This window comes from Etheostoma spectabile, chromosome 15, assembly GCF_008692095.1.
Source record: "Etheostoma spectabile isolate EspeVRDwgs_2016 chromosome 15, UIUC_Espe_1.0, whole genome shotgun sequence".
Classification (NCBI taxonomy): Eukaryota; Metazoa; Chordata; class Actinopteri; order Perciformes; family Percidae; genus Etheostoma; species Etheostoma spectabile.
The window spans coordinates 8624162-8647452 of record NC_045747.1 but is presented as its reverse complement, the minus strand read 5'-3'; the positions used below and the strand labels follow the sequence as shown (position 1 = coordinate 8647452).

Below are 23291 nucleotides of genomic sequence, written 5' to 3'. Positions count from 1 at the left end.
TGTTGCAAGGCAATCCACTCTGTGATCCACTTGGTCTTTGATATTATGAGGTGTCATAGAACAGGGTTGCCGAATGGTTAAAGATGTAATAGCTTTCATTGAAAAGGAAATATAACAGTTGCAGGTATCATAACGGTGAATGTGCTGCAATCATTATATTGAGTTTCTATTGTCAGCTCTGGTATCTTTTTATGGTTCCTAAGCACAATGTAGTCTAAGATTCTTTGCTTACGTTTCAGGGTCAGAGTTTAGCTGCAATGGAATCAAGTTTAAATTGGGTTATGGATTATAGTGTGTGTGTGTTATAACAATTACTGTACTAATATACAAGGTATTTTGCTTTGATCCAATAGGTGTGTATCATTTTATAGATAATAAAAGAATATCACAGAAAAGGGACATTTTTCAGGCACATTTAGGGAGGAACAGGAAGAGGAACGATATAACTAAGGACTTAATTTCACTGGATCTGACCTCACAGGGTTTTCATTTGGTCAGGGATCATGATTAAATGCCCTCATCTATCTTGTTAAAGGTTGAACCAGGCTAGGGACAATGATGGAAATAGGTCTGAGCCTTTATTGTTTTCTGTTATTAATATATTATATTTATTCTTTATCCCTAGGTTTGGTAAGTGTAGTATATACTATTATAATATAGGATTTTGTCAATAGACCATAAATAACCAGCCTAAATGATGCAGTATAATCCAAAGTATAAATGGAATCATAATAAAAAACCTGGACTGGTACTATATTGTATATAACATGGCACAAATAGATTTTCATAATTAATTATTACTTTATTAAAAAGTAATCTATAAAACTCATCTTAATTGGCTCATTATGACAGTAAAACTGTTCTGAAACAACAATTTACCCCAAAATAAAACTGTCCCATCTTAAAAATATTTGGACTCACGAGGTCAAGACTTGAGAAATTATCACTACCTTCTCGGAAATAGATGATAACAACAGACAGACTAGGTGGCCCACTCTAAGACCCCAAAGGCAATGCAACTCATATCCACCACATTCTTGAAAAAATTCCCCCTTTTTTCCTAAGCTTCTCTCACTGAGAAATATGTGTGGCTCTAAGTTGGGAACGGGAGTCATCACCTCACTCGGAGAACGTCCTCTCCACAGAGTCTTTATGGCTGGATTTACTGTGCACCAGCATCTATAAAACCATTTAATAGGGTTAATGTTGTTAGGTACACAGTCCTCAGTTGCCAGTAAACATGTTACCTAATAGTTGATGCAAAAAAAGAAGGGGGGAGAGAGAATGGTTGCCTGGCGTTGTTTTATTCTTCTTCTCCCTTTAAAATATCGGTCAAATGATTCTTTCCTCTCTTTTGCTCAGTTCAGTTTGTTTCCGCCTATTGTGTTAATGTTTTCTTTCATCCACCTCTACCTCTCCATCTTACAGTACATGTGCATCACTCTTCAGTCTCAAGCTCAAGCCTCGTTTGCCTCCGTATTATCTTAAAGCACAATTTATAAGTACAATCATCAAAATACAAGAAACATTAAAATGAAAAACAAAAAAAAAAAAGAAGGAGGGCAACACATCATCCTAACCTGCTAGTTTTTCCTTTTACTCACTTCTTCACCTCACATGAAAAGCAATCAATCTCTCCTACTGTGAGGCCTGCTCTCTCACCTCTTCCTCTGATCCCCACCATGATGCAACGTGTACACCTACAAGACACATGATTCATGCATTTCAGTGAGGGTGCACATCTAGGCAGGGAGGCTGACCTGTGATGTAACCATGACGCCACTGCGGGTCATGATGAGCCTGTCTGTCACCAGCCAGTGTTATTCATTTGTGCCATATCATAATATACTTTAATGCACACAGTTACTTCTGCAATTTAAGAGCAAACGATTAGTGCAGTGCAGTAAAAAAAAAGAAGAAAAAAGGACAAGCTTCAATAGGAACAACGTGTCACATAAATGGCTTTAGCAGAGGAACGTTTGTTATAAAATATAACATTCATTTTACAGCACTGGTACCATCCTAAAATGAACTTTACAGACCTATTAAAATAGTTACATTAATTACTCCACCAGCTGCTGGAGTGTGTTCTCCATGCAGTGTTTCAAGCCACAACGCCCTCAGGCTGGCCTCGTGCTTTGCGATCCAGTTGAATGGAAAAGGTGGAGGGCAGACCACCTGGTTGCATGACCTATGGCTCCCTGCTGATTGTCACCTCTGGCTGATAATGTGCGTGCACGCTGTCTCTGTCTGAGTATCTGCTCCTGTTGGTATGCCTCGTTTATCAGGCCCTCAGGCTCTCCTCCCAGACCTCCCAGCACAGCACAGCCTACAGCTTCCTCACAACAATTTAAGACCAGACTGTTTTAACCTGCTGTTAACTAGTTTGCTTCCTGTGTTCTAAAATCATGCCCACGCACACACACACACACACACACACACACACACACACACACACACACACACACACACACACACACACACACACACACACACAGGTGTTTAATGGTCATCATCTATGTCATCATAACATACTTAACAGACATGACACATTTATTTTTAATTTATTTGTACTAATACATACTAAATGTCCACACATGATACATACATTGGTTGTTCTGCCTTAAACTGAAAGGCACAAAGACAACTTGTAGTATCTCATTATCACGAGACATCATGAGTCCCCATCATCACTTCCATGGTAATGATCATCGTTTCACATTTTTGTTTACTTGGTCCAAATTTGATTACATCTGGAGTAATTTAATATAAATGTAATTACTGACTTCTTCTGCCCCTTATTTGCTTTTCAATCAAAGCTAATTGTGACAAGCTAAACAATGTGACAATGGAATGTGTCTCATTCTCATCTGCACCCTCATCCTTTTTGTCACAATTTTGTCCACAATTATTGGTTTTACATACTTTTCAATCAGTGATAATCAATATCAATTACAGCTTGAATCTCTGAATGGGCTCTGTGCTGAAGTGCACACCCGCACACACGCACACACACACACACACACACACACACACGGGCTGAGGGGGGGATGGGGACATGCTCTTTATTCTTAAGTCATCCACCCAGCCAACCAGCTCCCCTCGCTGAATAGATGCAAGATCACCGAAACGCGAGGGGAGGCGCAACGAGCACGGAGCTGCTGGCTCTCTATATCCAGCGGCTCAGATGCGCTCTGACTTTCATTCACTCCAGAGTCCTACACAGTCAAGGACCTGTGCAGACGGCTGCAATACATGCTCTGAATAGCACAACACGGACAACTTTCTCTCTTGTCGTATTCTAAGAGGATCTGCTCGTTGGGATTATATTCTTCTAGGACTATTAAATAATATTATAGAAAAAGTAGTGCGTCTTAATTCAGTTTAATTAAAATACCTACGCTTCTTGTTTGATACATTAGTGAGCTGGGCTGAAGTTTGAAGCCTGTTTTTTAGAGGGTGAAGGACAAGTGCAATGCGCTTCAGACTTGTCTCTTGGGATTGTCCCACTCGCGCCTGAGGAGCTACAGTATAAGGCGCACAGATTTTGTTCAAGAGGACGCAGTCCAATGTGAATAACAAGAATCAACTTCCAGCCTCTTCAGCTTTTCACAGTTAAAAGCAAGTGCAGCACGGAATCTGACTGAGTCCGGTGAGCAGCTCAGACACCCCGGTTTCTCTCCCCGAGGGGATGGTTGTGGATCGTGTGGGGCCAGGAGCGATTCTGCGGCTCCTACAGAATAGCACCTTTTTCTTGTTCGGGGTTAAATCAAAATTAAAGGGAGATGAGAGCCGCACTTTGTTACTTCCTGCTGTGGACGACGTACCTGCTGCTGGCCACCTCTGAGGTAAAGTTACCAGGACTCCGCACAGCCAGTGAGGTGCGGGGCCGGATAGACTGTGTCCCTCTGGTCCAATTTCACACACAGTGGTGCGGGGTTTTTATTCCTATGAGGGTGCAAAGTTCCCACAAAGCGCGCATTTCAGCAAGAGCTACACACCACACCGCAACTTGATGGCCAGTGAAAAGGAGAGAGCAACTACAGAGCAATAACTATAAAAAACTTGAATCAAAGCCTGTAATTAGGCTTGAAGAGTATGAGCCCACATGATTAAAATCAATTCTTCATTTGAATTACAGATCCAAACAGTTTTTTAAGATAATAAAAAGGGTAGTTTAGATTAAGAGGCTATTATAAGAACATGGTGAATATATAAATGTATGTTTCAAACATGAGCAAACAGCATATCAGCTTCAGTTACCGTGAGGGTCAGTGACTATGCGCTTTTGAGAACCAACATCGCGTCTTCACTTGGACGCCCCTATCACAGTTATTTTTGGCTTTTGTGCCAAATCTGTTTGTAGCCCAAGCCAACTGGGCAAACGTTTTGGTTGGGCTAAGCGCTTTCATGGGAACCGCTCCGGGCGATATAAATAGCCACTGTTCCTGTAAGCGGTTTGCTCAACCTGAGGTGCTTGCAAGACCGTAACAAGTGCAAAGTTTGGTGAGCTGCCGGTCACCCGGGCAAACGTCGCTCCAATCTGTGGTACGGTTCCAAATTCCTTTAGAAAACAGACGGTTTGATGTTGTTTTACTTAGTAAGACTCCTGAAGTCGTTGTGGGGCTCATCGGCATCTAATTATTAATTCGACCTCCAATTAAAACTGAAAGCAGTAGTTGTAATAACATATTTTCATTTTTTGTATGATCGACTTCCCTCAATCAGTCCTGCATTCCAAATTGTGAATAAGTAAAAGAAATAGATATATTAAAAGGAAATAGGGCACATTTTAGAGTTATAAGAGTGCCGAACTAACCACAAGACACTATTAAAATATCTGACTTATTATCCTCCAGTGATGCAGTTTTGTTCCTTTGCAGAGCATTGCTTACCCAAATTGAATAATGTCTTAAAAGGGTTCGGCGCCACCTCCTCTCAATGTAGGAGAGGGGCAGATCTGCTAGCTGTCGTTGGCACATAGTTGCAAAATTGTTCTAGCAGTGTTTTTACTGGTTGTTTAAACCCAGCACGTTTACTTAAACAGCCAAACAATTACACACACGTTTTGCCACTGCCTCGACACATCTCTAACCTTCATCTCTTGTTTATTTTGTTTGCCCCCCGCCCCCCTAAAGGAAGTGGAGTTTCCCCAGGAGCTGATAGACAGACTGTCCCACAGTGAAATCCACAGCATCAGCGACCTCCAGCGGCTACTAGACATTGACTCCGTAGGTAAATTCTGCCTCTTGATACTTTTATCAACACACCCCAGTTACATTTTTAATCCTGATGCCAGAGAAGTTGTTCACGTCGGGCACTGATACTGTTTATAGGACACCAGTAGTCAAGGGTGGTGTTAAAAACAGCTGCAAGATTACATAAGCAGTATGCCTTTATTATCTGTATACTTATGCTCTCTTGTAAAACCCCTTTTAAAACTAGCCTTTTTGGTAGGACACCTGAATATTCTGCAAATTACATTCAGCTGGGAATCAGTGAAGTTATGACTCCTGAAATCAAGTTCCAAAGATATGCCCATGACTAGACCACAGTGCAGGAGGGATCTGTGCACCAGGGGAGCTGCCCAGCCCTGGGGTGCATGATAAAGCAGTAACCTTGATAGGTGCATCCACTGTACACGTGACAAAGATGGACTTTCACTGGCAGGCATTTTTTTCTGGGCATATTCTTTCAGCTGCTGCAATAAACTGGCTTCATAGCAACTAAAAATGTTGCCCTGTAAACAGAGACAGTTGCTCTCAAGTCTGGCGGGTTTCTTCCGCTTCAGGATTTTGGAGGTGCTGCTTCTTCTGTAGTGGGGGACCGGTCTGTCTCAGGCTGTCTTAGATTAAGTTACAGGGGTGCACTGCAAGAAGCTGTTTGCTTTCACATGAGCCTCTATTTACACAGGCTCTGGCCATAGATCAAATTCAAGTCTCCCCGCTAAAGGTTTGTTGATGGAAATGGGTAATTACAAAATTTGCTTTAACAGTCCAAAATGATGTCAGCCACCTCACTGGTCACAGCACATTAGTAGCCTTAAAACATATATTCAGCAAAGCAACATTAGGTCAATGTTAGTCTTTCACTCAAGTATTCTTCTGTGTAACCACCTGATTGCTTTTCTGATCGACAAATCATTTAGGCCACACATCATCATTAGTGTGTTCAATTTATTAATTCACAATCAGACCAACCTGTACTCCACAACAGGGATCACCACACTTTATGCTGAGCCCAGAATAGATCTCCGGAGTGACTCTAGCATGAGATGAGGTGTTTATAATTGAATTAACATGTCTTTCTTCAAACAGAGGAATGTTTTGCAGGGTAACAGTAGTAGGCTGATTATTACGAGGACATAAATCTGTCCAACAGCCAGCTTGGCGACCCAGGCCAGCCCATTAAAAGACTTTTGACGCCAACCAGAGGGGTATTTTCAGAGCTTTTGTTGCAGATAGCCAGGACAGTAAAGCTACCAGTATAGGCTGCACTCCACACGGCATAGCTTGTCAGCCATGGAAGTAGAAAGGAAAGGCTTATATGAGGTGTTGGTTTAAACCTTTGAACATTGGCACCTTGAAGATCGAACATGGGCTGATGTTGTGTTTTGGAGGTCACACCCAGGAAATCCTTGATTACTTTATTTTAGTCATCATATTATTTTGTCATTATCTGAGATCTATGTCACTAGAAGGATGACTTTATAATTCTGCCTGTTAGGACGTACATGTGTTGGGATCACTGGGAAGGCCTGCGGGGCATGTCTGTTGGCTGTGTTTCATTTAGTGCTGCTTTGCTCAGTGCGTGTCTACAGTATGTGCACACGTCCGGCGAGGATGGTGTCTTCAGCTTTGACTGACAGATGAGATGACCTTGCTCAAGTCTGCAGATGGCTGTCTGGCCCCTGAGGTGATCCTCTCCTTGCTTCATCCTTAGGTGGCCCCCAGGCCTGCTGGTTCTTATCTCTCTCAGTGAAGGACTTTGACAGAAAAGGGAACCTGACTCTTGGCATGGGGCAGAGGTGGAGGAGGGAGCAGGAGGATTTTGGAGGCTGTCTTCCTGCTATACCTCACTCAGAAATGTCACAAGTTGTTGTGCAATATGCTTTGTTTCTGACAATCTGGCAGTGTGTTCAGCTCCAGTACAGTTGGTAGAACTTCCTACGAACCTACAGCGCCTCAAAAACAAAGTTACTGTGCTCCCTACCTGCTTTTACAACCAGGTGGAGGACCTTTTGCCCTAAAAGTAATACCTTGTAATCTCAGCTGTGTTACTGTTGACAATGAAGAAACAAGACAGAGAGAGAATTGGGGAGGCACTTTTTTTTAATAAGTTAACAACATGTTGGCTTATTGTACAAATAGAGAAAGAAAGATACGAAAGAGAGGAGGAGGAGTAAAGGGAGGGAGCTGAGGCCCTCAGCTAATGGAGGGAGTAATTTGTGAGTCATGAATGCCTAATTCATGGCGATAGCCTGTGCCCTGTCCTCTGTCCTCATTTCTCTTGTCTCAGTAAGACAACGCGCCTGGTGTGTTATTACTTCTTAGTCACTTGGAACCAACAGAGGCGCCAGTTCCTCACTCTTTCTACTCATGCCTCTCTTCATTTCTCTCTTCTTACCTATTTTTCTTCTGCACCTTGCTGCCTGATTACTCTGATTGCCTTCTTTCCCTATGTTCATTCTTTTTTGTGTCAAGAAAACCTCCACAGAAAGGTCCTTTTATTGTGCTGAGAAAAGAACTCTGCAGTCATAAAAGACTTCTTTATGCCTTCCCTCCCTTTCTCCTGTCAGCTCTGACATAAACCGTCTCCGAGTGGTCACTGGTGTGACACGCTCCCTCACTCCCATTCTCATCTGACAGGAGGAGATGAAGAGAGGGAGTGGTAGGGAGAGAGGAGGCGCAGTGGGAGTTGTGTCAGTGACCTGCAGGTTGTCAGGTAGGAAATTCAGCCAGCTGTCACAATGAGTCCACCTGACAGTGCAGACAGCGTAGGTGTGTATTTGCACGTATATATGGAGAGTGTGTGCGACATATATATGGTATGTTCATGCGTGTCTGTATACAGGCCTGTCAGACTGATGTGAAAAAATAAATAAAACATAGCTCAGACCTTTACTAAACTCCAGGCCTCAGCTGCAGGCAACACTTCCTTTCTGTGGACCTTTGGTTCTGGGTCACTGCATGACTGACGGCACGAAAGGCTAGAAGCAAATTCCCTCCGCTCTCATTGAGGGGCAGACCTGGAAAATGAATGCATCCCAAAGCAAATAAACAACTAATCCCAGAAGTGGATCATGTATAGGTAAAGGGAATCCCTTCAGATGACTCTGGTCAGAGCACAAAGGAACTGGATGAGTGAAATGTGTTTGCCTGTGGCTAAGCTTTGTTGTGCTGGTGTACATTGGCTTTTAACATGTTATGGAGGATAATGAGAGGAGTTTGTGTAGTTGTGAGTGTGTCTTTATGTTAAGTGTACAGATGTAGGATTGTGTCAGCCAATTGGGTGGGTGTGCTGTACCTACAGACAGGTAGACCCACCCACTTAGCAAACACTCAGACTCTGCTCTTTGGGAAAGGGCAGTATCCTGCGTACAAGATTTATCGCTTTATAGCTGCTCTGGCACTCTTCTGTAATCCACCTCATATTCTGGGTGGGGACAAAAACAAGCAAGCTTTATCAGATGACCATGACTGTGAATAAGCTGAGCTGGCTATATTAGACTGGAGTTAAGGAGCCTTAAGGAGCTACCACTGCAGCATAACAAAACATGTACTTTTCCAAGCCACTGTATGATTGAAAAAGCAAACATTTTCAGGTAAATGAGAGACACAAAACCACTAATTAGGTGCAGGGATAATGGTGGCTGAGTACCACCTGTCAAATGACCACTTTAGTCTGCTTTGCATCTGTGAATGCGGGTTGTTTTTGAAGGAGCATGCTGACTCACCTACGTCTAGATACTTTTTCCTGCTGGAAAAGTTCAGCCAAATGAGTAAGTAAGGCTGACACACAAAGCTTGCAATTACACAGAGTTCTGTGTAATACGTGCCTCATGCCTGTACCGTGTGTACTTGGCACTATTTACCTCAATTTGTGACATCATCAGCAGTTGCCCTACCAGCCATCCAGCACATTGAAGGGAACCCTGAGCCCTTCAGGGAATCAAAGCATATGTTACACACAGCACAAGAAGCTAGCAGGAAGGTACCATCTCATTATGGTTGTGTGACTAACCAACACATTGTTAGTTGTGGAAAGGGTATATAAAACATCAATAGCGGATCATATCCAGTCTTTCTGGTTTGGCCTAGCAAGCCACCCACCACAGTCAACACTGTTAAAGCTGCAGCCGTGATCAATCAACCCATCTTTGGTTTATTGGTTGAATACGTTTTTTGTGTTTGCTTCCTCTCTGTGTGACGTCATTAATGTGGCTACCTTCTGTTTTGATGAGGTACGGGAAACAATGTTATCGAGGAGCCCAAACACCACAAACACCACAACCACCATAAGAACTACTCCCGCCAGCATGGTTACTACAATGACCTGAAGAGCTCCCAGCTCCACAGCCGACGCAAGAGGAGCATTGGTAAGACTGAATGGATATTATGTGCTTTACTGTGCTGCTCAGAGGTTGCATCATGATGACGTTTGGCACTATATAGATCACAACTTGGCACAACTTATTACAGTTTCATAATGCCCTAAAAATAACAGCTATCTTAAATATCCCCCCTGACACATGAGTTCCCAGGAGATGAAACCGATCACTTTACACTAATTTCAAACAAAGCTTATAGTTAGTGGCTTTTTGTGGATAAAAGGAACCCTAATGAAGACGTCTACCCAGTATTTATGGCAATCAAGGAATCATGAAAAACGAGACTGGTGTGTGAGGTTGACGAGTACATCTTACATGAAGCCTTTTAATTGAACAGAGGAACATCTAAGACACATGAGTCAGGAGACTCAAGGATATATCCTTGAGCGTGGAAATTCCAGGCATTCAGGGCTCAAGTTGCAGCTCGCCTGGGCTCTCAGTCAGATTTCTTCATAAAACGCCATGCAGTACGATATCTGATCGAGGTGTAGAGAATATCATGTAGTGTGTGATGTATGTGTAAGACTGGCTGCATGTTCTGCACATCCCTCCCAGCAGCGCAGCATTTAAAGCAACACAGAATTAAGTGGCTGGGTGATTTCATGTATGTGCTCCATATCATAAGTGAATGATACAGTACACCATTTTGGCAGCTGTCCACAAAAGCCCTAACATTCAATGCAATTCAATTAAATTTGAGTTATAGTATTGAATCATAACAAGAGTTATCGCAAGACACTTTACAGATAGAGTAGGTCGTAGATAGAGTAGATCCCACTCTATAATTTACAAAGACCCAACAATTCCAGTAATTCACATTCTGTACATGCTCATCTTTACGACATAATGGTATCTTACTGTACACTCTCTGTCACCTCTTTAGGTTTGAGTGCTTGTCAGAGCATTAAATCTGAAATGAATGCTTACTGCCTTCCTCTTTTCACTATGACCAACAGGGTCAAAGGCCATTATTAGATTTCCCACAGGCGGACATAAAGGTTTTCTGGCCTAGTCACGCTGCATTAACCCCAGTCAGGCCTCTGAACAAAGAAGCAGTCTCTTTCTGTCTCACCGACTTGATCCCAAAGCTCCTTAGCTGATATGAGATCAGCTTTTTGGATAGCTTGTCTTCTTAACAGCCTTAAAGGAGGTTGTATGTGATCTGAGGTCAGACGAACAGCACCCACATCAAGTGAGTCATCAAATAATGAGCAGTGAAGGAATGCATGAATGCAGCTGGGAGTGAAATGGACAGATTACAACAATACATCAGGATGCGCTTGCATTTAGATTTTTTTAGATTTACATGTGAAACCAAACACTTGTGCAGACCAAACACATTAACCAGACTCCTCCTTCTCCTCTGTCTTCCAGTAGAGGAGGCGGTCCCAGCGGTGTGTAAGACGCGGACGGTGATCTACGAGATTCCCAGGAGCCAGGTGGATCCCACGTCTGCCAACTTCTTGATATGGCCGCCATGTGTCGAGGTGCTGCGCTGCACAGGCTGCTGCAACACAAGCAACATGCGCTGTCACCCTTCCCGCAAGCACCACCGCACCGTTAAGGTAACACACACACACACACACACACACACACACACACACACACACACACACAGTACAGTTTTCGCCTAAAGCATTTCTACAGTGGATACCCCGTCCTTAAGTGATTGCAGCTGGTGTGAGCTCCTGCTAAAACACATTCAGACACACACACACACCTACAGGCAAGATTGTGCGCGTGTGATTGACTTGCTGAAAGGTCTTTACAATCAAATCCAATATCATGTGTATATATACACACAGTGTATAGTATACATAGTATAAATAGTGTATATACAGTGTATATACAGTGTATATATATATATATATGTATATATAGGCCTATATATATATATATATATACTCCTCTATATAGTAAGGATTTGGATTATTATATATTTGGATTATTATATATATAATAATCCAAATATATAATAATCCAAATCCTTACTCCATTGCAATTATCACCAGGTAAGTTGATCATATGAGAGGTAAGGTTTGGTTCTTTCACGCTCCTTTCCTCCACTGCTCCTCTTCATTTCATCTACCCTCTCCTCTGAGCCTCCTTGGCCCGTACCCAAATAGTGGCCACCTTACCTCCGCTGCCCCTTCCTCTCTCTCTCCTTTCCTTACAGCCGATCACCACCCTCTCTCCTCATCACTCTATCCCATGTTTGGCGAGCGTCCATGGCGGCTGTGCCAGGACAGCGGGAGGAAAAGAAGGAGAGAGAGAGGACGGGGGGGGGGTTGTTGGCACCTTAAGCCAGGACATCTGTTAAAGGGTTGACCAGAGAGGCATGCACCTGCCAGATATAAGAAAGACAGAAAGAGAGAGAGAGAGAGAGAGAGAGAGAGAGAGAGAGGGAGGGTAAAACAGTTACCTTTACACTGAGAATGTAAAGAGTAGAATGTAGAGTGTCATCGGCTACTGCACAGCCATTCCTCCACTCTCTCTCTCTGTTTGTTTGGCCTTTTGTCTTTTCTGGAAGCACGGATCCTGGAGGAGACGAGGTGACAAAGTGTAAACGATGGATTGAAGGGGTTTGCACTGTTCTCAGAAGCTCTTTGGCATTGGTAGCCTGAAAAGATTTCCTTCTGTTCAGGATCAGAGGAGACACCGAGGCTGGAGCTTAGTCATATTTCTGCTCTATTTACAATACAGACTATTAGCTGGTGCATGGCTCTGTTTGGAAGTTATGTGCTCTGTTCTGTAAGAGTAAGAGACAACCGGGGGATAAACAGGATAGCCTGGAACATTCTGACTGTGTTTGTGTTTCTCTTTAAGTCTATCTCTAGACTGTGGTGTTTCTTTAATCATTGTGATCTTGCCTGGCCATGGGCACTGGGGCATCATGCAGAGTTTTAAAAATGCCGCCTCAATAGACCAGCAGAGTAATAAAACAAATAGCAACCTAACCTGCCTCCTTCCCCTTGGCACACTGGCACATGTCAGGGTTTCAGTATGGACGAGAGGACATTCTCCTCTGTAAGTCGCAGAGTAGAGACAGTAATGTAAGCTGCTATTGCTGCTATTGACAAGAAGGCCATTGTAGGACCCAGGGCACTGCATCCAAGGCACAGGGTTTGTGGTCAGAGATGCTGACTCATAGTGCAGTAAGAGTTCTGATATACAGCCCAACCCTGTGTGTCCTTCTGTCTGAATGCAAGCTTGTCTGTCTCTCCATCGGCCAGACAGTCCCTTAATAGGAGCTCTGTCTGTGATCACAGTGACGAGGACAGATGGACGAGGACAGTGACGGTTGGGACAAGACAGTAAAGCTAGATTCAGCTATTCCTGGAATGTCGTGATCCATACATCTCTCTCCCTGTCCCCTTCATGACACTGAGGACAAATTGAGCAAACAGACAAAAGAGGGGCCTACAGGCGTGGTGGGCAGAGATTCACAGGGACCGTTTTTCCATGGGGTTCCAGCCGTGGGTGAGGGGGGCCAAGCGGCGTCGTATCCCTGGAAAGGTCATGCGTCAGGGCTTGCTCCGGTCATGAGACATTCACCACATTGTGTGTAAGAAACATTATCTAATGCCAAGTTTTTTTTGGTCTGTCCTCTCAGCAGTTAGTTTGAACAGGGGTTCAGTTTGTCCTTCTCCCTCCGTTTATTAGAAAACTAAAAATGTTGCCCATCTACACTGGGCCTGACTTGTTTTCCTTCTGCTGGCCAAGGATGGGAAAAGAACACATTCAATGTGTTTCTTTCCATCTCATGCCACTATGCATTTGTCCAAATGCCCCTTTTATTTATTTATTCCCTCTCCATCTCCCTCCCTCTCTTCTGTTTCTCTTGATTTCCTTTTTTATGCTATAGATCCCAAAAAAAGAGAACAGGTCTATGCAGGCCCTGTACTGTACAAGCCTGTCCTGTTCAGTGGTGGGGTAAAAAAAACTTTAAATAGGACCAGCCTGAGGGAGGAGAATGGGCAGATCTCAAACTCACTTTCCTCATTCTTAGCCTCCCTTTCCACTCTTTTTATTCTTCAACTTATTTTGCTCTTTGGTCCAGATTATATTAAATAATATAGGAGGAGAGGGGCAAACAGAATTTGTAATGAGTTTTTATGTATTCAGGTTCTATCATCCCAGCATTCCTTTAACTCCTCCTTTACCCCCATCCCACCTCCGTTGGCACTTTCAATGACAGCCCATTCACTCCCCCTATCCCAGCGTCTTGGCTCTCCCCTTTCATTTCCATCAAACTGAGTGATCCACATTTCTTTTAATTTCTTTTTTCCTTTTCGTGTTTTATCAGAGAAGGCTGGCGTAACATTGTGGCCATTTTGTTTTATCTCTTAGTGTTCCCCGAGTTGTTCTAAATATCTAAATATGACATGAAAATCAATACCAGAATTAATATATTATTGGTGTTTTGATGGCAAAAGCCTAATTCTCTCAATCTCTCTTTGTCTTCTTTGGTTGTTAACCTGTCATCCTTTCTTTTTTATACTTTACTTATACTTTTTTTTACCTCCTGTATTCCTTCTGTTCTCTTCCTCGAATCTCCCGTTCTGTGGGCTGACAGCTGCAGCTGTGTCCAGTGTTTTTGATGTTTTCTTCAGTGCTTTTGGCTCCAAGGCGTGCTAGACACACTCATAAAACAACTGGTGATATTGGACAGCCAGGACTGAAGAAACTAGTATAAAAGGTGTGTGTGTGGGGTAGAAAGAGTTAGGTAGCGATCTCAATGTGCATGTGCATTCTTTTGCACATTAGTCTTTGTGCGTATGAATGTGTGTTAGTCTCTGCATGTGGATCTAACTGCTTCTCTGTTTGTTTTTCATATGGGGCTGATTAAACAGCACATGACACAAGCAAATGAATGGAACTGTCACTCATCCTCTCTCTCATTAACTCTTAAGGCCTCTGCAGTACATTTGGTCTCTAAGTTCATTATATTTCCCTTCCTCATTTACAAACCCACATGAGCAAACACAGATATGATTTCATGTGATACTTTAAGATTACATTTGTACTACAAGTAAGGTAATGCAGGAAATCCAAAAGTCTTCTTGTGTTCTCTGCTGCATGGTAATGGTATTAACAGTAAATGAGGTTCTATGTTTGTGTCAAGGACAGCACGGAGAGTGCTTGACATTATGGAAAGTAAAAAGAAAAATAGGAAAAAGCACAAATGAACTGCTAATTATACCCTTGAGTCCCACAAAGTAATTAAAGAAAAATGGGTAAATTACTGTTTTTGTGCTGTAAATGGTATTTACAATTTCTATTTTTCAAAATGAAAACAATTAAAACCTTTTCATTGACTTCATGAGGTGACGTCATCTAATCAGTATGGCATCATTTGTCAACAGTAAAGCTCAATGTTTTTCATTTGGTTTGGTTTAGTAGCTGGAAACGTTTGATGGTGCTTGAAGCATATGTACAAGTATTTTGCGGAGGTCAGAGAGGTTTGTCAGAGCACATCTGTGTAAACCCAAGAAGGAGACTGTTTGTGTGTGTGTGTGTGTGTGTGTGTGTGTGTGTGTATGTGAGAGAGAGAGAGAGGGAGTGCTCTATGTTATGCTACGTAAACTCACCCACCACAGCGCAGGGACAAGGCCATTTGTGTGAAGCGGCAGCAAGAGGAAGACGGGCCACAGAGTAATGAAGTGTTGATGGCTGCTGGATCAAAGTGGAAGCTGACAGAGGCCAGGCGGATACAGCTACAGTGCTGAGTGTGGGGGTCCACACATCTTCGTGCACTGGCCCTGGCCCTGACCCCTTCACACATACACAATCACACACACTGACAGTTAACTCAGTGACAGTGGCAGATCCTGGTGTTGGGGGAAGCAGTAGCTGTAGCCCAGCGGTTGTATGGGACCCTGACTTACGGGGTGTTTCATAAATAAAAGACAGTGTGGCGTTGATACAGTGAGCATGATTTATGATTATCTGAGGGGTCCTGTGGATTACGTTAGGGCAAGGTTAGATGGGAATGAGGGGCCCCCCTGTTTGAAGTCCCTTGCAGCTGTGAATTATTTTCCCTTTGATTCACTCAGCTCTTCTAATAGATGAAGAAGGGTGAGGGAGTTTGTGTGTGTGTGTAAATGAGTGTGTGGTGTGCACAGAGGGGGTTGCCGTGCGGGTCAGAGACCATGGGAGCGTCCCTACCAAGCCGGAGAGTTTGACTACTACTGCACCGGCTGGAATGCATCAGCTTGAAAAGTAGTAGGCGTATTTTAATCATATTTTACTTCATTTCTGCATTTTCCTTCACTCCTTCTCTTCTGTCCTCCCGTTCGCCCTTCCCCTCTGACTTCATCCTCCTCCTCCACCTCTCTTCTCCACTCAGTCTTGGAGTCTGATTGTCTGTTGTGTGAAATAGTTGTTCACTCCCTTCTCACTTTTTCAGTCTCACTACTGCAACACAACCTTCTCCCACTCTCTAATTCTACCTCTCTGCCAGTCTCTGCCATTTACTGTATCTTTTTTGCTCTCTTTCATTAAAATCTTATTTCATCTTTTAAGTTATCATTGTAATTTCTTTCTCATTTGCACATTTTCTATAAAGACATAGGCAGGAGGGAAAAAGAAATGGAAAGATTACACATCTTTGGGTCTTTGATATTTGATATTGCATGATGGTTCTTTCGGTCTTGTGGGGGAAGGACAGGGAAAGCACGGCACACAATGTGGTCAGGGGCAGATAGATATTCACATCCGGTGATGCATTCATGTGTGTGTGTGTGTGTGTGTGTGTGTGTGTGTGTGTGTGCAAGAGAGAAAGATTAATGATAAATGTTCTCCTTGCTTCCTTTCTTCTCCCCACACCGCCTGCGATAACCCCTTCCACCCGTGTGTGTGTTAGTGCTGTGTGGGTTAAATCAGAGAGCAGCAGCAGGTTGTCTCAGCTGTCTCTGCTGATGTTCAGTCTGCGTCTTCTGTGGCTTGCTCTCTCTCCCTTTGCAGATCATCTTGCCTTTCATCTGAGTGTGATTTTTTTTAAAGGTTGAGTTCAGAAGACAGGCATACAGAGAGTATCTTTAGGTTCTTCCACCCTATAACTCTCCCCACCTTTCCTCCACTTGCTCGCAGTTGCATCTCAACAGGCGCTCTTTGTTTCTGGGGCACAAAGTCTGAGTGTCACCCTCCCGATAAATAAATTGCCACCCCACTCTACTTTTTTCCACCCCTTCATTCTCTATACACACATACATTCTCATTTATTTTTGCTGGTTTCTGTCACTGTTCCAGTTCATGAGGGCCCGCGGTGCACATTCACAACCCTGTTGTGTTTTCCTTGGAAAGCAGGAGTAAAACTTTCCCCTCCATCATGCTCTCATCAGTGCTCCGTGCTCAGGGAATTCCCAATTAGCCCGACCGGGACAATCGGCTCCACATGGAGGGCCACGGAGACACTGAGGACAAACCCGAGGGGGTGCACTTCCCAGATCCCCCTGCCTCACCCCAACCTTCTGGATCGGATATCATTTCACAGCCGCTCGAGGGACTCTTTCTCAGGGCCCCGGATTTCTAGGGAGTTTAGAGCAGTTTGATTTATACAAAGAGAGTTCGGGGCCCCCCAACATAGCATGGGGTCTCTTTCTGATGTATGTTTTATGTGGGAAGTCATTGACTCTGTGCTGGATAGGAAGCCGGTGTTCTTTGTGTGGCGAAGACATGGCTAAAAATGGAGGACGGAAGAATTAAAAATGGATGTAAAGTGGAAAAATTGTAGAAGTCAAGCCCGCCATTCATGTACCGTCAACATATTTTTATAACACAAGAAACAGAAAAACAAGACAGGAAGAGAAAGAGGGAGTGTTGACAAAGTGGGCAGAGCAGTATTATAGCACAGTTATACACATTCTCAGACAAATAAGATTGAGTTTTTGTGTGCTTTTGTGTGTGTCCAGCAGGGAGTGTTTTTAGCCCTGCTGTGTAAGGGGCAATGAGACAAGCCTACTGCTGGGCCTCTCATCCCGGGGGCCCATCGCTTTATCTGTCTGTCAATAGTTGTTTGTTTGGCCAGAAGAGTTTGGGTTTATGTGTGTGTGTGTCAGTTAGTCATAAGAATAGCCTCAGTAATAAGTGTCAGACATGGCTGCCTCTTTTGGATTTCCACCACCCCATATCGTTTGATTAATAATTAATAATAACCTGTCAGCGTCAGTGTAATAAAGTTCCCCAGTAAGTAGCCCAGAAACTAAATGTTAATAGATAACACATAAATGTCATCTATGCTTGTCATGATCATGGTCAGTCCTTCCTCCCAACTCCTTAAATAACCCCCTCTGTTTGCACACACACACACACACACACACACATACACACATGCACACACACACACACACAAACACACACGCACACACACACACACAGACAGACACACAAACACCCACAAATACACTACATACACATCTGCACAGGCACATGCACACACACAAACACACACAGGAAGACACACAGCCACACACCACCACACAACACACACACACACACGCACACACACACACCACACAAACCAACACACACACACACACACACACCACACACATATACACCCTAATGAGAGTGATGGTCCACCTTCCTGCTCTCAGTTCTTCCCTGCCCTGGCCCTTTCACCCGCTCTCTGTCTCTCTCTCTCTCTCTCTCTCTCTCTCTCTCTCTCTCTCTCTCTCTTTTTGTCAGAGCCCGATAACAGCAAACCCAGACAACATTGTCCTCTGTTTGCTCACTGCATACCTCCTCTGCTTGCTTACCCTCTTTTCACTCCCTGTCTTCTTTCTCTTTCTCTTCTCTCCGTGGAAAGAAACTGTTGCAAAGGAGCGGCTATTGAAACTGTTGGCCCCTAATTTCAGTTTTAGCCTCCCCAGATGACCCTCCAGCCATTGTTACAGCACTGACATGAGGTAGCTTTAGCTGTGTGAATGTCAACATCATACCTTGTTTTATCAGACAGGGACTGGTATGTTCATTTGTCTGCATGACTAATTCGCCATTAAGAGCCGGCCATGGCGGTATGTGTCACAGGATAGAAGAAGACAAGATATAGTCGAATTTGGCCCTCCGTCTGTGCATGTGTGAGCCTCATGCTGACTGCAAAACCGTGTTGTTCATAACACCACAGAGCGTTGGGAGATTGTCGGCCAATATCCTCTCTCGTGCAGTGACCAGGAAGATGGTTGAAGCAGGGGATATTGTTTCCATATGGCCCTCCGGGCCCTCAGTGGTGGATGAGAAGGTTACCTGCCCTTGGCACTCACATCAGAGAAGGAAAAGCATGTAGCCACCTCCCCTGAGTTACACAACAAGATCATCATAACCTCCATGCAACCTTCTCTATTCAGCTTTCATCTAAGCTTTAATCAACATAGCCTATTCATAACCCTCCGAGGATTGGTCCTTTTCATTACTAGCTGTAGGGTGGGAAGTGGAGGTCAGACCTGTTGTGTTAAACTGAGAGGGTGTTAGCTGGACTGAAGGATAGGAATTCCGGCATTGCTTTTGTGTTTGTTAGATTGAAATGGCCTTCTATCTGGGGTTCTACTGCTGAGATTAGACCATGTTTTTTCAATACATACTTTCCCTAACCCATGAAGAAGTATTAATGTGTTTTAAAACCAGCCTACAAGTTGGAACAAGGCAAGAGAGTTTAGGTGTGTGTCTGTCTGGATGTGGATGCTGCAGGCCTGAAGCGGGGGGGGATCTCCCAGCCTCTCTTCTCCTGCCAGGGTAAACCTTCCCTGGGCCTTAGGGCGTATACTGCTCTCCCCTACCCTCCATCTCTCTTTTCCCATTGTTTGAGCTTGCTTGGACATGGTCATACACTCCATCTAGTATTTACACACCTGATCAACAGCCCATAGAGCACAGCGAGTGGAACCCAATGCATCAGGCTCAGAGGAATGCTGCCTTGACACTTCAGACACAAAGCGATGGTTGGTTTTTTTTTTTAATGAATCGGTTTTATGAAAGAGTCATTAGTCACAGCGCTACGCCTCTTGATGCTAGCGGATGGGCTAAGAGTATGTGCATTTATTGACGACACACATACACGGCGAAGAGTGATGATGGCGCTGGAGCTGGCTCTGTAGCTGGCTCTGTAGCTAACCTTTTCTTTCTTCCTCTCTTCAGGTAGCAAAGGTGGAGTACGTGAGGAGGAGACCCAAGCTGAAAGAGGTCTTTGTGCGATTAGAAGACCACCTGGAGTGTGTGTGCACATCACAGCATCACGTGGTGGAGCACTCAGATGCAGAAACAGGTAATTGTGACCCTCCAAAGTTTATAAATAGGTTGTGTTACATAATCCTAAGTGTCCCAGCATTGCAGAAAAAGGGCTAAGACTGAGTTGTGTGAGTCCCTCCCTCATCCCTACGTCATCATGCATCTTGGTGCTTCTCTTTCCTCATGTCTGTCTGATGGTCTCACTCTCTGTCTGACTCTTTGGCTTAGCACTGGATGAGCTTTTTTGTAAAATGCTTCCACACAGACAGACACCTGTCCGTTGGCCTGCAATTACAAACTGTAAAGCTTGTGTGTTGTGCCTTCTGAGACCAGGATGTGTGTGTGTGTGCGGTTGTGTGTGTGTGTGTGTGTGTGTGTGTGTATGTGTGTGTGTGTCCAACAACTGCTTGGTATGACAGCAGGTAAATCCACCAGTGCCTTGATCTGAAGCCTTTCCCTCCTCAAGATAAGAGCTGATTTGTGCTGATAAGGCATCTGAAGTATTTATAGTGTGTCATATCTTTGCACAGTCTGCTTCTGTCCCAGGGCTGTTGTACCTCTCTCTGTATCATAAACCCTGCTTCTTGCTTTTAACCCTCCTTCCTATCCACCCTCCCCAACTTTGTGTTTTCAGGCCACCATAGGGCTAAAGGTAAAAAAAGGAAACCTAAAAAGCTAAGGCCCAGCAAGGATTTATTGGCGACATAAAAAAGTTGCACTCATTACCCAAAGTCCACTGGAGAGCTGTGAAGGGAACAGGTAGGACTTTAGCACCGCAGTGCTCCTCTTACCTTCTGGCACAGCAGTGGCCTCAATCAGGCACAAGGGGGGCTGCCAATCACCATCACCAATCACATCACAGCCAATCAGTGTGAGAAGAGGGAGGGCTAAGGAGTACAATTCTTTGTGCCCAAATGCTGCATGCTGATTTTGTGGACTGCATAGCATGCACACTGCATACTCAGCCTTGTGTCTCAGTGTTGTGCTTGTGTGTGGTTGTGTGCACCGTTTTTGTTGTGTTACACCCACTGTATGTCACTGTTTGTTTCACTGCTTAAAAGACACCCTTACGTTGTTCCTCCATCAAATTGTCATCACCATTGTTTATTCTCTCTCTCTCTAGAGTTTTTTTGTCAAAACATTGTTTTTTTCATTTCTCTGTCTTTTACACACAAAATGGCACACACATATTTTGACTGGACAGGATGTCTGGGCTGATCGAAATGGAGAAACATGATTTAGAACATTGTGGGTCTAGTGTCTGTCGTGTCGGCTTGTTTGAAATGCATGAGAAAAAAATGCAATTGGGCACAAAATGCAAACATCTAAGTAGATTTGTATTTCTTCTCATGATGAAACCCATGTGTTGTGTTTGCAAAAGTGTCATACTAATCTAAGCTCTCTCTCTGTCTCTCTCTCTCTCTCTCTCTCTCTCTCTCTCTCCCACAGTGGACGTGAGGTGAGACCAATCAGAACAAGGGACTTCAGCGTGGGAGGGACCTAAATAGAGGATGCCACCAACAGGAGACCAGCTCTGTCCTCTTCCCCACTGCCATGCAACCTTTGTTTTAAAAAGACAAACTTTTCTGTTAAGACGAGAGACTGAAAATAGCCAACAGACAAAAACAAATAAGATGCCAAAGGTGCTTTTTTAAAAACAGTAACCAGGGATGATGACTTTCTCTGTGGTACACCACCTACCCAGATAACTGAACCATGCCGCTGACCAAGAGGAAAAGAAAAAGATGCTGTACTTCGGGAAGGGCAGAAAGAGGCCAAAGGGAGATGATGAAAGTAATTTGTGTTGAACATTTTGAGACTTTGTTTAAACAAGACACACAAAAAGAAAAGTATATGACAGTTGAATCAAGCTTTCGTGGAAATCTGGTGCTCAGACTCCAAAACGGCGGTGGATGACCTCCAGCTGGGCAACATAAAAGTGCCCAGCCCTGTTTAAATGACTCTTGCATACACAGGAAAAAAGAAAGAGATATAGGAAAAACAATGGAATGAGAGAAAGAGAGAAACAAATGGAGATATTTTCTCTTCCAAAAGACTCTATGGAGTATTAAACATTTATAGTTTTTGGATGTTTGCTCTGAATAAAGAGGAAATCTTCTCTGGACCCCTGGTGGTCTGTGACTTTGCCCACTTGCTATGTACAGTTGAAGTTGAAAAGGAAGATGCACCGCTACTTACAAACTATTTATATGTGTGGACTTTTGCTTTCTGTTCCAGTACAAAAGAAAGAACAAAAATTTGTTTTATTGATTTTGGAGACTTGCAAAAGCTATGTGTGGTCTGGTTCTTTGGAACCATCAGTATCACAATCTCAACGTCCTTTTTTTTTGGTCAATGTCATTGTTGTCATCCATGTTTCTTATTTTAGTACAGTATATCTGAATGATGTCAAGTCTTGTATATGGTTTGGATATATGTGCGCAAGGAGGAGATGTGAGAGTCAGTACAGGAAGATGCTTTATTTTTGTTATGAAATATATTAAGCTTACTTATATCTGAGCAAGAATTATGTTTATTTCTTTTGATGTGGTTGAATGCCTGTATTTAATCCAGTGGAAAAGATTCAAAAATGTGGGCGGGGGTGGAATAGACGAGGGAGAAAAGTCCGCCCGTGCTGTAAACATGGAGGGGGGGATAGAGTGGCTCAAACATGGCAACTTCAAAGTGAGTGGCTGTACCTTAGCTTATTCTAATGTGCAGCCATGATAAGGACTGCCTTATCCTTTATGTAACAGGTGGCATTTAACAAAAACATGCATACAGCACATTAAAGTGTGTTCACGCCAATCACACAAAACATGTAAGAGAAACTGTAGTGTGCATGTGTACCTGAATGAGGCGGAATATACAGGGTGTGTGCTCTCACTCACACAATTTCTCTCTTACATGAGATTATTTTCACCCATATCACTCTTAACATTGATAAGGAAGTTGCCCGCCCGTTATGCTTCACAAGCACACATGTTGTGCCTGCAATGAGCAAAGTCCACCTTAAATAATGAATGAGCGAGCAAAGCAAATCGAAAAGCACATGAATGGGCTCCTTGTTTGCCAGGTTTTACTCCTCTGTTGACAGGAGAACAAATCTCTGATTGCTCCACCCTGTGAAGGTACTCACACCTTATGCAGCCACATACCACCAGGACAGATGATGATGAGTGCTCGGATGTGGACTGAAAACAGTACAGCGCTGGCCTGAACCCGTGCCCTGATGGAACAAACAATTACTTTCTTGGTAGTTTTCTTCTTTGGTTTCTGTGACAGTGATGAATGTGTAACTAGGCCAACACAGTACAAAACCAACGGTCATCTCCCACCCAGCGTTCAAATGAGGAAGTCTAAGGCGAAAGAGTGAGTCACTGCACTGTGAAATGAGTCAAGTGAAAGTCAAATGGCAAAACACACACACACACACACACACACACACACACACACA

At 43.7% G+C, this 23291-nt stretch overlaps 1 protein-coding gene across 2 annotated transcripts; it reads left to right on the top strand.

The window, feature by feature from the left end:
* Positions 1–3185: 3185 nt before the first annotated feature.
* On the top strand, positions 3186–22354 carry pdgfab (platelet-derived growth factor alpha polypeptide b). Of its 2 annotated transcripts, XM_032537781.1 has the most exons (7): positions 3186–3848; positions 5139–5235; positions 9464–9598; positions 10985–11175; positions 19745–19871; positions 20469–20593; positions 21284–22354. In XM_032537781.1, exons 1-6 carry the CDS (start codon positions 3786–3788, stop codon positions 20540–20542), a joined length of 687 nt encoding a protein of 228 aa, XP_032393672.1. In that variant the 5' UTR covers positions 3186–3785; the 3' UTR covers positions 20543–20593; positions 21284–22354. The 2 variants fall into 2 exon arrangements, with proteins under 2 accessions (XP_032393672.1, XP_032393673.1); XM_032537782.1 differs by lacking the exon at positions 20469–20593 and having other exon boundaries at positions 3187–3848.
* The last annotated feature ends 937 nt before the right edge of the window (positions 22355–23291 follow it).